The sequence below is a fragment of the Pteropus medius genome, unplaced genomic scaffold, assembly GCF_902729225.1.
Source record: "Pteropus medius unplaced genomic scaffold, Ma_sr-lr_union100, whole genome shotgun sequence".
Taxonomy (NCBI): domain Eukaryota; kingdom Metazoa; phylum Chordata; class Mammalia; order Chiroptera; family Pteropodidae; genus Pteropus; species Pteropus medius.
The window spans coordinates 21,271,944-21,289,253 of NW_024354500.1; the positions used below are offsets into that span (position 1 = coordinate 21,271,944).

The 17,310-nt window shown below is 33.2% G+C and overlaps 1 protein-coding gene and 1 pseudogene across 1 annotated transcript in view; both read right to left on the reverse strand.

Moving 5' to 3' along the window:
• Positions 1-17,310, reverse strand: part of COL19A1 (collagen type XIX alpha 1 chain) — a 292,373-nt gene that overhangs the window by 159,005 nt on the left and 116,058 nt on the right. Inside the window, exon 12 of the mRNA XM_039853067.1 lies at positions 2,364-2,417. Within this exon, the coding sequence (XP_039709001.1) occupies positions 2,364-2,417 (54 nt within the window). The remainder of the gene's footprint in view (positions 1-2,363; positions 2,418-17,310) is intronic.
• LOC120595193 (uncharacterized) lies at positions 13,317-13,435 on the reverse strand (annotated as a pseudogene).

Sequence of the window (17,310 nt, forward strand, 5' to 3'; positions counted from 1 at the left end):
ATTATCTTAATGAACTTCTAAAAATATATTTTTTTCTTCTTTCTCAGATAGTCCACATATATGTAGCTTGGTTATATTTTGCAGCACTGTAGGTAATTTCTTTCAACACTCCTACATTTCTCGCAAAATAACATCCTTCCCATAATGAATGGTCAAATCCTTGGGCTATTTTTGAATTTTCACCACAGTCAAGTGCCAAATTATATATATATTTCACCTTTGTAACATCACTACTCGTGCCCTCCCTTCTATCTCTGTTATCCTTAGGCTCTAATATTTTAGACTATTATAATAATCTCTCAATTTTTAAAATGCAACTTCAGCAAATAATTACTGAGAACTCAATCACTCCATATATTTACTAAGTACTAGGGATTCCATGAAGAGTATGATTAAAAACAAAAACAAAAACAAAAACCAAACACACACAGGCAAAGGCCCAGTTCTCTCCATTTTATAGAATACACTGTAAAACAAATCTTCATTTAACACTGTTTGGACCATAGCTCCCTTCTGTTCAGAAGAAGAAGGGAAGACACATAGGACTTTCCATATTCTGGCTCCAGCTGTATTCCTGTTTTATTTTCTCCACAGTGCCTTACACTTACATATAGCAGGAATTCCAGAAACTTGAAAAAATGCTTTAAGATTCACCATGCTTTTCAAATTTGTAACTTAATAATCTCTTTGTAGAAAATCATAGTGATGGGGACTTGAGAATCTATTCATAGTCCATTACTTTATAGACTCTGAAAAGTGATTTTTCTCAGCTAGTGACAGAACTAGGAAATGAACTGAGCTCTAGTTTTCCACTCCAGAACTCTTACCACCACACCAGGTACCTCCAAAGACAGGGCTAGTGAGATGAATCAGAAGCTCCATTTAAATGTATGGGCCAACAGCTGTGATAGTCTATGCCCTGATACACCAAAAGGAGGTAGAGAAGAGGCAGAGACTCCTCTAGCTGTAAGCTATTGGTGCCATTCCCTTTCTCTGGTGTATAAAAATGATTTCAAAGGGGAGAGGAACAAGAATGAGGGGCATATGAAAGATGTAAATGGGATTTCTTAGAAAGTAAACAAGAGTAAAGCTGCAGGGGTCAGGCCTCCTGCCAGTGTTAACTACTTAGGTATTCCTCTCTGGAAGCACCCCTTCCCCAGGTATCCCTCTAACTTTGTTCAATGGCCTCAAGGATTGTAATGATGTCTCCCTTCCCACTGTAATGATCTACCACAGGATGGATTTCATAACACCTCCGCAGCATTAAAGAATCAAATCTAGCTTTCTTATTCTTTTATCCATAAAGCAAGTAGTGTGGCCCTTCAGAATCTTCAAAAACATTTCTATACATGTGAAAAAAAGAAAACTAGGAAAAACAATTCTCATTTTGGATACTTTCTCCAGTAAAGTTATTTTATCTTTAGTAAATGGCGAATTTGATGACCTGAAATAAGATTAATCTACATTTCAGAAGAAAATCCAGATGTGGGCTATCTTTCAAATTTCATAAGAATCGAAGTGAACCTCCAAGGGGATAACTGTCCTAAGGGAAAGGGGAGGAGATGGCGGGACTGCAGGCAAGAGTATCTTTGAGGCCGAAGAACTGGCGCAGGGGAGGGTGAGCAATACGGATACATGTTTTCCTTCTTTTCTTCCCTTTCTTTGCATCACTGTGATCCTACCTATATAGATCCTTCAGAAGATGGACATTCGGGGTAGAATAAAAAGTGAACCCTGGGTAAGAACACAGACCACAGTAGAATGAAAGAAGAAAAAAGATAGATAAAGGGAAGACTAGAAAAAATGCAAGCCAGAAACAGCAACAAAGGAGAAAGGGCTGTTAAGGGTGATGCAAGTATGAAATACGGTTGACTCTTGAACAACATGAGTTTGAACCATGTAGGTCCACTTACCCATGAATTTTCTTCAATAAATACCAGTACTATTTCTGATCTGTGGCTGGGAGTCTGAGATACAGAGGGCCAACTGTATGCATTGATCTACGCCATTTTATATAGGGGACTTGAGCATCTGAGGATTTGGACAGCCATGTGGGGGTTCTGGAACCATCTAAGCTTTTGATGAGTCAAAAGTTATATGCAAATTTTTGACTGTGTGGGGGTCAGCGCCCCTAACTGGTGCATTGTTCAAGGGTCAACTGCATATAAAACCAAGGAACTATCTGTAGTGAAATTAAAAATACTGAGCCTCTACTGAGCCATGTGAAAATCTGCCTTGATTCTTGATATTGCTGACTGTGGCTAGGTCTTTCAAGATAGTCCAATCTTACTAGGATTAGATAGTCAGCATATTTCAGTGGCAAAATGTAATCAAAATATTAGAAAAAAAAGAGTTAGGCTCACATTTTGTCCATTAATGCCAGCCACACCTGGATCTCCTTTTTCTCCTTGTTCACCCTAGAAAGAAATAATTTATACATTAAAAAATGTTATATATAAGAACCTTTACTAAGAAAAAACAAGAGAGTTATTACATTGTTTGGATACTTATAACAATGTGATTACTTTGCTAATCCCTTGAAAGAAACCTTTATTGAAAAAACAATTCTGAGTTCTAAAACCAAAGAGAAGTTTAAAAGTTCAATGAAAAGCTGCATAAAAATGATTAGAGTAGAAACAGAACAAGGATTATTTATTTGCTTTTATACAACAAGGAACTTTCTGGAGGGCACTTTGGCAATACATATCAAAGGTCTTGAATCTGTTCATTTCATTTGGCCCAGTGATTTCATTTCTAAGAATGTATCCTAAGGAAATATTCAGAGATGAAAAGTTTTAGATGCTAAGACTTAGAGTGCAATGCTATTTATAGCGGTGAAAGAGAGAGAGAGAGAGACAGAGAGACAGAGAGATAGTGTGAGAAAGAGAGAAATATCCTAAGTGTGCAATAATAGGAAACTGGTTTAAAATGATGGCTTATAGATATAATGGAATGCGATATGGCCATTAAAATGTTTACAAATTTTATTTTAAACTATAGGAAAATTTTCATGATGTAGAAATAAGGCACAATTAATGGATTGACAAATTCAGAGAATAAATGTTAACCACTACTTATTTTTATTACTTTAAATTTACAAATGTTCAAAATAGCCACTAATATCATTGTTGATGACACATACTCATAGTGACATATATTTTTGTTTGATTACCATCTGAAAGGTGTGTACTTTCATTGGTAAACTCTGCATATCTACAGTATAATTTTAAAACTTTTAATATCTGTTCACTTATCTACCTACCTATTTATCTACCTGCCTGTGTATCCATCTACCTATGCATCTTAGAAACAACCCTGGAAGAAAACAAACCAGAAGAATGTACGTGGCTAACCTATTCATTTTATGATTATGGCTAGTTTTTTTTTTTTTTTCCTTCACTATACTCTTCAGTGTTTTCCATTTTTTTAAAATAATAAATATGCATTATCTGTATAATCAGTAATGTGTTTAAAAATAAAAGAACATATTATGTATAGAAGAAACTCATCCAAGTCCCCAAATCTATCACATGTCACTGTGTGGAGGGGGTGAGGGGTGTAGGCATGTGTGTGTAAAAGGGGAAAAAGTAGTAGTTGTGCCACTGGGGTAATTTTTATTCTCCTCTTTATCTCTTGTTATCATTTTCATTCTTTTTTTTTTCTAAAAAATGAACACATTTTGATTTGTAAAAAAAAAAAAAAGGAAAAGAAAAGCAAGCACCTGATTTTAAGAGATAATACATTATATACTCTACAAACAGATATAAGCATGCACAGTCCCAATCATTTAAGACTATGTATTATTACTATATGGAAAATACAGGATTATGAAGTAAAAATAACTTGATTACTGAAACATAAGAAATATATGTAACCTACAGAATAAACAAAAGTGCATACAAACACGTTTAATGAAATAGGTTCAAGTTCGAATGAAGCTGAAAATTTTAAATTGAAAATGGAAGAGATACTCTAGAGCTGGGCTGTTCAATGTGGCTGCCACTAGATGCATGTGGCTATTTACATTTAAATTAACTATCATTTAAAATTCAGTTCCTCAGTTGTTCTAGCCACATTTCAAAGGCTCAACCGTACTTTTAGAATAAAACATTTCCATCATCACAGAAAATTCCATTGCACAGTACCAATCTAGAAGATACAATTTTTAACGAAAGCAAAGAATTAAGAGGCTTGAAAATACACAGAAGAAAAAAATCTGCCTAGTAAGGGGATCAGAAATAACACAGTGTCTAGAGGGTGACATAAAATGTGTTCAGCACAGGTTAATAAAATAAATTTAGATTTTTACACAAAAAGACAAATATAATTCCAAGGGAATCATCATTAACTTTCAGAATGTAACTAAAAATGGATACAGTCTTTATGCAAAATTAATTTTTCTCATAGGTGGAACTATAAGTAACTCTATATATTAAAGAGGTATGTGCCTACAGGAAAATCTGCAAGTTTGACAGTGGTAATAAAAGTTAAATAATAATAATAGAACACAGTTGATATTTTGATGAGGTTTATGCTGTATGGCAAGAGGATAAGACATATAGTAGAAGGCTAAAGAAGAAACATGCTGTTTTCATTTGATCACTGGAGAAAATCTGCAATGGATTTTTAAAAGTACAATTTTTAATATAAAAAGTAAGTATGGGTCACCATGATCAAAAAAGTTTCATAAAAAAACCAAGTCATTTACTTTATTATCATTGTTACCGAACTCTTCTATAATGTTTACTATGTGTCAAGCACTGCTTTAAGCATCTTGCAATTCTATGACAATCTAGGTAAAGGTATGCTCATTATCCTCCTTTTACAGATGAAGGAATTGAAGACAGGTTAAGTAACTTGCCCAGGGTCACACAACTTTTAAGGAGCAGGACCCTGATTGAACCCAGACAGTGTGGCTCTTAAAACTATTAAGCTCATTTGTTTTTTGAAATGGCACAGGGATAATAAAAATATATATAGTCTAGTTTTCTTCAAAGTAGGAGCCAAAGTCTCTTATAATGCGCCTCAGAGTAGGAAACAGAAATATAGGCCAGGTAATGTTACTACTGGTGAGTATGTAACTGGCAGAGAAATGGTACCCAAGGGATTGATCTCTCTTGATCTTTCTTTCTCACCTATCGGGTTCTTTTAATCTTGGCATTATTGACAATTCTTTGTTGGGGGCTGTCCTGTACATTGTAGGATGGTCAGCATCATCCCCAGCCTCTACTCACTAGAGGCCAGTAGCCAGCCTCTCCCCCAACCCTTCTGCCCTTAATCCTGACAAATAAAAATGTCTCCAGACATTACCAAATTTCTCATAGAGGGTAAAATTGCCTTCAGTTGAGAACCACTGATATATTATGTGTTATAAAGATATATGTAACAGATTTCATAATATGAAATGTTACCACAGACTGAAACAATATGCTATAATGAACAACATGGACTTTATTAAGAATAAATGTGCAATCCTGTATTTAAATTAATTCTGGATGGATTAGAGAGCCCATTTAAAAATAAAAATATTAAAGGAGCAGAAAAAAAATAAGTGAACATTGCTCAGAGCTCTTGGTGAGTGAGATGTCTCTAAGCATGGAAACAAAAGAAGAAATTCATAATGGAAAAAAGTTATATATTTGACAAAATATTAATGATATAAGGCAACAATATTATAAACTAAACTGAAAGGCAAATAACAAAATAGGAAAAAAGCATTTTGTGGCTTAATAGTTAACATTATTAATATACAGGGTTTTTATTATTCATAAGAAAAATAATAATAATATCTCAATTGGTAAATGAGCAAACGACACACCCGGCAATTTACTACGAGGAATACAAAAGAAATGCCAAATGACAATTAATAATATTTTAACTGGTATTAATTCATCTGGTTATATATAGAGAAAAAGTGAGCTCTAAAGGATCTTCATTGCAAATTCTATCATCCTTTGGGAAAAAAAAAAAAAAAGCAGTGGGAGTTCTATATCCAGACAGAAAAAAAAAAGATATCCAAGTCTTGCATACTAAATAAATCCTAAACAAAAGAAAGTTTACAATAGCAACCAATTGTTCCTTTTTTTCTCCATCGAGAAGAAAATGAATAAAAACAAAATGATGGCATTAAAGATTTAAGCTAGAATTAAAGAAAACTTATTTGCCATCAGAAGTTGTTAGAGAGTAGATTGTTCCTCGGTGTTTGGATAAGTTCAAAAGCAGAAAAGATTCAAAAACAAAACCAACAGAACATTTCTGGATAGTTCTTTGAAAAAACAATGTCATTCTGGTCTGACGAAAACTTAAATGCAATCCAAACTAAAGGGGATAAATAGGAATTAGATTACATTTAACATTTTTCCAATGCTTATTCTTTGATGAAACTAATTTCAAAACTATATCAAAAGTTAATGTCCTTCCAAAAAAACCTGCAATACTTTAGTATTCAAAATATTACATTCAGGAAATAGTAAACATCTTTTATAGAGTCTGAATTAATCCATTATTATCTACAATGCAGGTAGTTATTAACATTACTAATGCTTCAATAGATACTAGCAATAATATACTAGCTTCTATTCCACACACATATACTATACGCCAGACTCTATGCTAAGCACTTCACATAGTAAGGGCATATTTTAATTCTAGAAGTAACTGCAAAGTGGGCATTCTCATCCCCATTTATTGATGATAAATCAACAGCTCAGAGGACATATGTAACTTTCACATAGTCAAAGAACTCTTATTATCCCAAATTATTTGCTCAATCACTTTGATCTTGCAGGGACTTTCAATCAGTTGTTCTGTCTAATTTAACCCTGCCCTAGGCCTACTTCAGTTTTCAGCTCAAGCTGTTGTGTTCAGTTCCTATGGAGCCTTGGATGCTGTCAACATTTCACCTCAAGGTCAACTCTCCTTCCTATCTTTGTTTTTCTACCTCTGGGATTTTTCTGAAGTTGGAGAGTTTGTTCATCCCTAGAAAGGCAGCCTGGAAGGGGTGGGGTGTGTAGGGCCCCTGGAAGGCATGAGTTGGTGTATTGTGTCCTTCCAACCCTGCAGAGATGACTGCAGGGCACATTCCACATGGTTCCACAGAGTGGTAATAAAAGTTAAATAATAACTCCCCAGCACGAGTCAGGCCCAGTTGCCTACAATGATAAACAGCTAAAAATGCACCCTTTTATTAGTTTTTTCTTGTCCTCTGATGTATTCTCCCTGTTCCCTTATACCTGTTTCTTGAGAATCCTCTCAAATAAATTACATGTTCCAAAGGATTGTCTTAAAACTTGTTTCAGGAACACCCAAGTAACTTCACTTTTGATCTATCACTTCAACTGTTCTCTTGCCACCAAACAAGCTTTCCCTTAATGCCCTGAAATCTATTAATTTGCTTATACCATTTTCTATATTCTTATACATGGAAGAATTGTTTCATCCTCTGTTTAATGCTAATCCCTCAACCTGTGCTTTCAATTCCATCCTCTTCTGTCTTCTTATGGAATTTGTTTACATTTATACTCCTTCTTCTGAATTCTCAACATCCTTCCTTCTTTCCAACTGCAGTGAAACATGCTATTGAATCTTTTATTGCAACAATAATCTCTCACTTGCATCTCCTGTCAGTTTCTGCTTTATCTGCCTCCTTCCATTTTCAGATAAACTTATTAAAGCAGACTCCCTATACTTTTTGCCTTCATTCCATTACCTCTCGCTCACTTTAAAGTCCACTCCAGATTGACCTGTACCCTCCCTGCTCCTCAAAAACTTTCATGCGAAGGTCTCAGGTGACCATCATCAAAAACCTTTTGGTCTTTTTTCTTCTTTGAGTCATCAGCAGCATTTGATATCTTTTTGACCGAGTCCCCTCTGAGCAATACTTGCTTGCTGAGACACTATATTCCTTTGGTTTTTATTCTACTTTTATAGCTGCATTTCCTTTTTCTTTTTTTGCTGGATCCTCTAAGTATTGCGGACCATAGGGATCTGTCCCAGGTTCTTATGTTTTCCTTTTCAATAGACTTTCCCCAGATATCTCCTTCACTTTTATAGTTACAGTGATCACCTATATGCTAATAAGTCTCAAATTCTGCTTCTAGGCTAGATACCTTTTTGTTTTTAACGGTTTTATTAAAGTATAATTTATATACCAAAATATTGGCATGTATTACATATATAGTTCAATGGGTTTTAGTAAATTTATATAGGAGTGCAATCATCACCACAATTCAGGATTAAAACACCTCCATCACCTGGAAAAGTTCTCTTGTGCCCATTTGTAGTCAGTTGTCCCTCATGTTTACAGCTTAGACAACCACTGATAGATTTTTATTTCTACATTTTTGTTTTTTTCTTACAAATTTCATATAAATAGAACTATACAACATACAGGTTTTTTTGGTCTCACTTCTTTGACACAGTATAATGGTTTCGAGGTTTACCCATATTGTTACATGGATAAGTAGTTTATTTCTTATTTCTAACTAGTGTTCCTTGTATGGATATACTACATTTTGTTTATCCACTCACTAGGTACTCATTTTTAGCTATTCTAAATAATGCTGATATGGACAATAACATAAACATTTTATGTGGATGCATTTTTTATTTCTTTGGGGTAAATAAATACCCAAAAGTATAACTGTCAGGTCATATGATAAGTATAGGTTTAACTTTTTAGGAAACTTCTAAACCAATTTCCAAAGTGCCCGTATCAGTTTACATTCCCATTATCAGTGTATAAGGGTTTCCGATTTCTTCTAATGCTCACCAACAGTTGGTATTGTCAGTCTATTTTATTACAGCCTTTCCAGTTGGGGTGTAATGGTATTAATGGCAGATTTAATTTGCATTTTCTTAATAATTAATGATTTTTTCATGTCTTTATTAGCCATTCACATATTTTCTATGATAAAGTATCCATTTAAATATTTTGCCCATTTTAAATTAATTTGTCTGTATTATTACTGAGTTGTAAAAGTTCTTTATATGTGGCTTATCTTTTCATCCTCTTAGCAGTCTTTCAAAAAAGAGACATTTTACATTTTGATAAACTCATATCAACATGGTTTATGGATTGTCTTTCGTGTTGTATCTAAGAATTCATTTATAAATAACTTTAGTTATTTATAAATAAATGGATAAATGTAATGGATAATGTGGGAGATATGGGTTAAATTTTTTTTTTTAGAAATGAATATCTAATTGTACCAACAGTTTTGTTGAAAATTATTCATTATCTGCCGGATTGTTCTTATACCTCTCTTGAAAATGTTATCCATATATATATGTGGGGTTATTTCTGGACACTATTCTTTTCCATTGATCTATTTGTCTCTCCTTACACTTTCTTGATTACTTTATCTTTATGATAAATGTTAAAATCAGGCAGTATTAGCCAGTTTTTTTTTTCAACATTGGCTCTACCAACTTATTTATATTTCCTTATGACTTTTATTTTCATTTCATTTTTATAAGAATGAAAGAAGGAAATCGTTAAAGATGTCTGCTATTCCCATTTTCACAATAGGGAAACCGAGTCTGAGATAAAACACCCAGCCCAGTTCTCTCTTCAGAAAACCCTATTGACCACCAAGTGCAGTTCCCATCAGGCTGCTGCGTCTGTGACTCCTGACCTTCTAAAGCACCCCCATGATAGAGTTGTCTTCACTAGGGGGTGGGTGGTGTTTTTGGAATTCTTAATATAGAGGTCCATTTAAAGGAATGTCAGATTCACTAAAGCATCACCTTTTTTTGATTTCGCCTCTTTTGATTCTTTATCTACTTGTTTTGGTTTAATCAAAGAGATTAAACCACTTTGCTGGACTTTAAGCTCTATCTCCCAAGAGGTTTGATTGTCTCAGCACAGCTTCCCATTTGCAACATAGGAAAGGATTAAAGATGAAGAGCAGTAATGAGCTTGATGAGGTTTAATAGGATTTGCTCAAGACAGTGCCCTTCCCTAGTCTTGCAGAGAATAACTATAATGCTTGGCTTGTCTGTTCCAGATCAAAGCCTTCTCCCTGCCTCTCTCTACAGGCAGTTCTGTACAACCCCTGGGTTTAAAGGGGGCAATGCTAGAATATAAACTACAAGAGGGCTGGGTCTGCATTTGTTTATTCACTGCTTTATCTCCAGCTCTTAGTACAGGAGCTGACTATAGTAGTTCTCCAATTATGAATGCATAAATTAATAGAATGGATCTTGAAAATCTGATTAAAGTAGTTCATCTTCCATCTAAGTACTAACCAGGCCTGACCCTACTTGTCTAATCACTATGTTGTATACCTAAAACTAATATAATATTGTATGTCAACTGTAATTAATAAATTAAAAAAAATTTTTTTAAAGAAGCTCATTTGCATTGTCCCTGAAAATTCTTTTGACTTGATAGGCCCGCAGCTCTGGAGGCCAAGATTGCCAAGATGGCATTTTGTTCTGCTATGAAACTTGGAATATATTCTCTGCCCCTCTAGCTCTGGGGTCCATCATGGTGATCCAAGAAAAGAATATGTGAATATAAAAATAAATATAAGTATAAATGTAAATATAGATATTCATAAATTCTCCTTGAATTGAAATTTAATGCAGTGTCCCATTAACCCCATTTTAAAGCTGAAGAAAGAGGCATAGCATCTAAGTTGATTATTTAAAGCCCCTAGTGGGCGATTTGCAGGACAGGTATTGAGCTGAAAGACATAAAGCCTCTACTACCCAGATTTCTCCTAAGAGTAAGTGAACTGCCCATATGACTTTTAAATCACATTTAATGTAATTTGGGTATGATGGATATCCATGTGCAAAAAAATGTAAATAAAGAAACTGGTCCAGAAATCTCACCCTATATGAAAATTAACTTAAATGAATTTTAGACTCAAATGTAAACTCTAAAATTATAAAATTTCTAGAATAAAACATAGAAGAAATCCTTTGCAACACTGGGTTAAGCAAAGGCTTCTATTTTGTTATTTAATTTCTATATGTCTCATATCTTTTTCACTCTTTTCTTCTTTCTTTACTGCCATCATTTTGTTCAAAAAATATTTTTAGCATGCTATTTTAGTCTTCTGAGTATTCAGCTTTTTTTGAGATTTTAAAACTGTTTGCTCTAGCACTTATAATATGCATCTTTATCTTATCATAATCTATTCCAGTTAATACTTACTTAATTTCAGTAAACTATGGTAAATTTGCTCCAACTGAGCTTCATTTCCTCCTCTTTCTGTATACTATTATTGTCACATATATCTGTTACAAACTTAACAATACAGTGTTAGGGTTTTGCTTTAAAATATGCTTTTAAAGAAATTAATAGAAGAGAATACAAACATACATATTTACATATTTACACACACGGAGAATCTTTTACATTGACCCATATACTTAGAATTTCCAGTACTTTTCATTCCCTCCTATGGATTCAAGTTACTGTTTGCTATTATTTATTTTCAGTCTGAAAGATTTTCTTTAGTAACTCTTATAGGTCATGTATGCTAGCAAAGAATTCATTTTATGTCTTGTTATTTGGGAAACTATTTTTGCCTTCATCTTTGAAAGATATTTTCACTGGATATAAAAAACTTGGTTGAGAATTTCTTTTTGAAGATATAATTTTACTGCTTTCTGCCTTCCACTGTTTCTGAAGAGACATTAGCCATTATTCTCACTGTTATTCCATGTATATGATGTTCTTTTCTTGGCACTTTCAAGTTTTACTGTTTGTCTTTGAGTTTTTAGCAGTTTGTCTATGATGTTTCTCAATGTGATTCTCTTTGTGTTTATCCTACATAGGATCTACTGAGCTTCTTGGATCTACAGAATGTTTTTCATCAAATGTAGAAAGTTTGTGGCTCTTGTTTGTCTTGTTTATTTCTCTCCCCTCCTCCTAAGACTGCCATTGCATATAATGACTTCCTTGGAACCCAAATAGTTTAGTCAACATCCAATGGTTTAGACAGAAGTTGTGTTCTAGAACCTCAAGTCCATAAGGCTTCCACCCTTTTCTGATTAATTTGTGGGTAGGCCAAAGAATACATTCAATGTTAAAGCCCTTTCTGAGGTCCTCTTTGTTTTCTTCCTTTTGCTGGGCTTATTTAGATTTCCTCTGTGTATGTACATAGTTTCCCAGTCATCCTTTCACCTTGTTAGATTATATAAATATTTTTATGTAATAAGTATATTTTATATTATTATATATGAGATTAGTATAAACTTTAACAAAATAAATTTAATTTGGAGACTGTGTAATTTATGTTATTTGCTGGTAAATCTACTCAGTATAGGAGATCGGAAACAATTAAAACACATTTCTTTGATAAATTTTTAAGGTATAAGATTTAAATAAACTTATGATGTAATTAGTTTTTCAGTAATTTAAACAATTAAAATATTTTGTTTTTCCTTTACCTAAGAATCAATAAGTTAAGGAATATCATTTTAAAAGAAGCCTCTTTGCCTAAATGTTATAAAGTAAAAAAAAAAAAAAAAAAAAGCCCTTTGTCACTATTGTATGTGCTTATATATATATGTATGTGTATATTTATATATATATATGCATATATATTTATATATATATGCATATATATATATAAATATACACATACATATATATTACTACTAACCCACATATATAACCTACCAAAGAAGTTACAAAACAGATCTTTTCTAAATAAATTCTTTTCTAACAAAAATATAACTTTGACTTACTATCTGAAGATAGCTTACTACTTTGTTATTGATGATGATGATAAAGTATTGATCTCTGGCAACTAAATATATACTGAGAAACATGATAGATTTTCAAAAACTGCCAAGCTAGAGCTTAAGGTTCCAATCGTGATCTAGTGAACTGAGTCTAGCACTTGGAAATAGGAAGCCTCAGTCTAATAACATGTCCATATTTAGAGCTGTATGAATCTACAGTCTTTTCTATTATTGACTTTTGGATTTTTAACATAAAAGCAAATGACTTCTAAACCTACCAAAATAGTATTGAGATAAATAAATGTTGAGATAAATAAATAAATAAATAAATAAATAAATAAGTGTGTGTGTGTGTGTGTGTGTGTGTGTTATTATTATTATTGTGTAAGGTGCTATATTATGAATTACATTCATCCAGATTCTTTTAAAAGGATGACTTCATACACACAGGATGAATAAAATAAAGACAGATAATTTTGTGTTCAGAGACCAATCCCCCTGCATTTTTGTGTTTTGTTTTGTTTTTTGTGAGGCAACCCTTGGTCGACCTCACAGATTGCAAGGACCTTGTCAGCTTACAATCCCTTATTTTTTTTTTTTTAATTTATTTTTTATGCCTACAGCACCTGGTCTTACTAGGTGGTCTCCCATTCAAGTAATAACCAGGCCTGACCCTGCTTAGCTTCCAAGATCAGACAGGATCAGGCTTGTTCAGGGTAGCATGGCCATCGACTTCCCCTGCTTTTTAAAGCCTCAAAAAAGACTATCTTGATAAACTTATCTGTTATGTCACAAATTGTTTGAAATTCTTTTATCTAAATGGATTAGAGCCAAAATTACTCACCTAATTGCTTTCATGACATTAATCTAATTAAGTTATCCCTCTTAAGCGAAGAAAGAATGTAATCTAACAAAATAACTTCTATAAAATCAGCTTATATCAATTTCCTTTAGTAACTAAAAATGTAGATATATTAATAATTATAGATAATAAGTTTATTTTGGTTCATATTTTGTATATGAAGAACAAATCCGCTTTCAAGAAACACTCTCACTGATGTATCACAAGCCATTTCCAAGATCTAGCTGATAGTCAATTACTTTGAATAATTTTAAACACAAAAATGTTAGCAAAATTGAAGAATTTAGATAGTCCTTGGAGTTCAAAATAGCAAAAAGCAATCTTTGCTTTGATTTGCTAACTAACTCATGGCATAATTCTAGTTAAACAAGCATGTGGTTTTACATAAGCTCAAGCCATCCATTATTAAGTTTCCCTAGTCTTGGCTATCCAGTTTACTTGTCTAATTGCTGTGTCAAAGAAAGTCACCCAATTGACATCCGTATGCAATCTAGGATTTACGGCTCTTTTCTAGAAAGCTAGATCTTTGAGAAATCTATTAGGCAATAGTCATTTATGTTTGTTAATGAAGTCTCAGAAATTTCAGGCTTCTGAAAAAATGATTTTGTGGTTCAAGGACCAAGGAGACAGTCAAAAAAATGTGGCTATTATTTCTACAGATACTAATATATGGCAGTAAATAGTCCACCCATAGAAATGGTCCCAATGTACCATGTTGACAAGATCATATGTTACCCTCCCAATTTAGCTTAAAATTGTGGTCATTATATTAAGAATGACAAATAATAAGACCCAAGGTATTTTCAGTGAGGATGAATGAATTTGTGTTTTAAAAGGAGGGAGGCAACATAGCAGAAATAAATTCTGACAAATGTGGTATACCAAGAGGGTTCTTCTTCAGGGACCCCAGCCCACAGGTGTTATCTGAGCAGGTGTCTAGAGCACTGGCAGGTCATGGCAGAATGTGAGATGTGCTAATCTAGGCCCATTCCTCAAAATCATTAGGTTGGTCTGCCTCTTCTCAGATGTACAGAGGCAGAGACACACAGTAGGTCTCCCTTAAAGTAAAATAATGACATTTTAAACGACAGTCTCTAAAGCTAATTTGGAACTGGTGCCACATCTAGAATGAATTCTCTAAATGCCAAATCATCTGTGTAGTATTGTGAAAATTTCCAAATTACAGCAATATGTGGAATAATATTTCAGGACCTTTTCAAAATTCTCCATTCCATTTCATTTCATTATGCTGATGAGGAAAAGAGATGAAATTTTATACTCATCTGAGAGAAACAATTCAGTTTGATGCAACTGCTGCCTGGGAATCCAGTGAGAATGACACATCTAGAAAGAAATTCTCTACATTCATCATAGGCAAATTACAACTAGGTTCAATGACTCATTGCTCTCATGGCTGTCGCTAACTTGTTCTTTGTTTGACCAGGATTGTATGGGCTAAAGAGTTTTTTCTTTGTTTTGCATTAAATACTCTATAACTTTTCTATGAGGTCTCACTCAATTAGAGTTAGTAAGATGTAAAGAGTGAAGAATTTAACACCAGTAAAATCACTATCTTTCTGGGCTTTGGTTGCCTTATCAGTTAATTTGACCTAATAATATCATCTATTTCTTGGCATTATTTTGAGCTTCTGTGTGAGGAAGTTGTTTATAAACTGCCCATAAATATTACTTATTTTGGTTAAAATCAAAACACGTAATGAATTAATGTAAATTTACGAAACTGATCATTGTACTGTGGTTATATAAAAGAATATCCCTATTCTTAGAAAATATACAATGAAGTATTTAGGGGAAAAGAGCCATGATTTAAGCAACTTAATCTCAAATTATGTAGAAAAAATTACATATTTATTTATATATAATTACATATACACATTATATACATAGAAATACGTACATATATATGGAAAGAGAGAGAAAGGGAGAACACAAATGATCTATGATATGAGGTAAAGGATATATGAACATTTTCTATACTAATTTTGTCTTTACAACTTTTGTTAATATCATTATTATAAAGTTTGTGGCTTAATTTTACACATTGAACCTTGACTGATTCTAATTATACATGCAATTATACATGCAAGATTAGAAAATTAAACTACTTTGGAATCTCAAATCCCGTAATAAGCAATATTAGTCCCATTAAATTCTTGAAAGTCTTATCTAATCATAAGTCTACTTCACTTAAGGCAGTATTAAGTAATCAGAGAAACTGATCACATGACAGCTCTATGTAATACCTTATGCCAAGCACTGGGGCTACAGACTCAATGTTGCTGGTTGGAGAAGACCAGCCTCTGATCACTGACAAACACGCCCACAACTTTGAGGGCCACAGGAGTTCAGTGGTGAGGTAAGTACTGTGGGCAGTTGTGGTCAGGAAGCCTTTGTGTTAGATGTGAAAACTAAGTTAGGCCTTGAAAAATAGTTAGGACCAAAATAATGTGCAGGAGCTTGGAATGTTTATCCTAACAGATAAAGAGGATAAAGCTGTCAAAGATGTCTGGTTCATGTCAAAGGGATTCAGAAGCTAACTGGAAGAGGTAGTACTGACCAAAAATGGGATAATTTGAGAATCAATAAAGATAACAACAATGGATTTAAACAGGCTCATAATACTAAAAAGCAAATAAAATAAAACTTAATTGGTAATCACTGGAAGATACTAGAGAATCAAATCATTATCTTGAAAACTGGTATGTCAATGGAAAAAATTAAGCATTTAGCAGGACTTTCCTTTGTGAACCATACCGCTGGGTAATGAGAGAGTAGATGAGGGGAAGCTCCTCCTTAGAGATATAGTCAAGCCAATAAATGTAGAGGGAATGATAAAATTAAAATATTGCTATTTTGGGAGGGGAGAGGGGGAAAAATTTTTTTAAAATGTTAAAGAAAATAATTAAAAAATAAAAATTAAAAAAAAAAACAAAACACACACACACACCATTTTGCAACCCTAAAAGAATTAATGGGTATAGATATTCATGATCAATGGCTGCTGTCATCACAGAAAAGAGATTTTCCAACATTAAGTCACTTTGGATAGAATGCCACAACACTTATGAAGTAAATAGTCTTGCCAAAAACATCATACCTAAATCTGATCTAACTACTCATTTAAAGGGAGCACAGAAGAGAGAGGAACATATTAAATTATACCATAGAGGTGTAATCAAACCCAGACTAGAAAATTCTTCGGGATAAAACCACCCTGATTCCTTAACAAATAATACAATGAAAACAAACAACAAAACAACAGAGGCAGAAGGGGATATTACAGGTTAATAGACATTTAAAAATAAAAAAACAAAATCAACTTGAATGTGTGAACCTTTATTTGGATCCTGACTAAAGCAAATTGTTTTAAAAATTTTTATGATTTTTATTATACTATTGGAAATCTGAAAACCAAATTATTATTTAATGTAATTAAGAAATTATCGTTAAAATTTTAAGTGAGATAATGATATAGTGGTTACACTTAAAAAGTTCTTATCACTTAAATATTGAGCTGTTTATAGATGAAGCATATGCTGTTTGGGGCTGCATCACCATACTACAGAAAAGGGTCTAGCTAAAACAAGATTGGCCATGAATTGAAGCCAGCTGATGTATACATAGGGATTCATTACCCTACTCTATATACTATAGCATTTGTTTGATATTGTCCTTAATAACTTTAATATGCCTGAGCACAGGTTCTTTATTTAACATAAAGATAA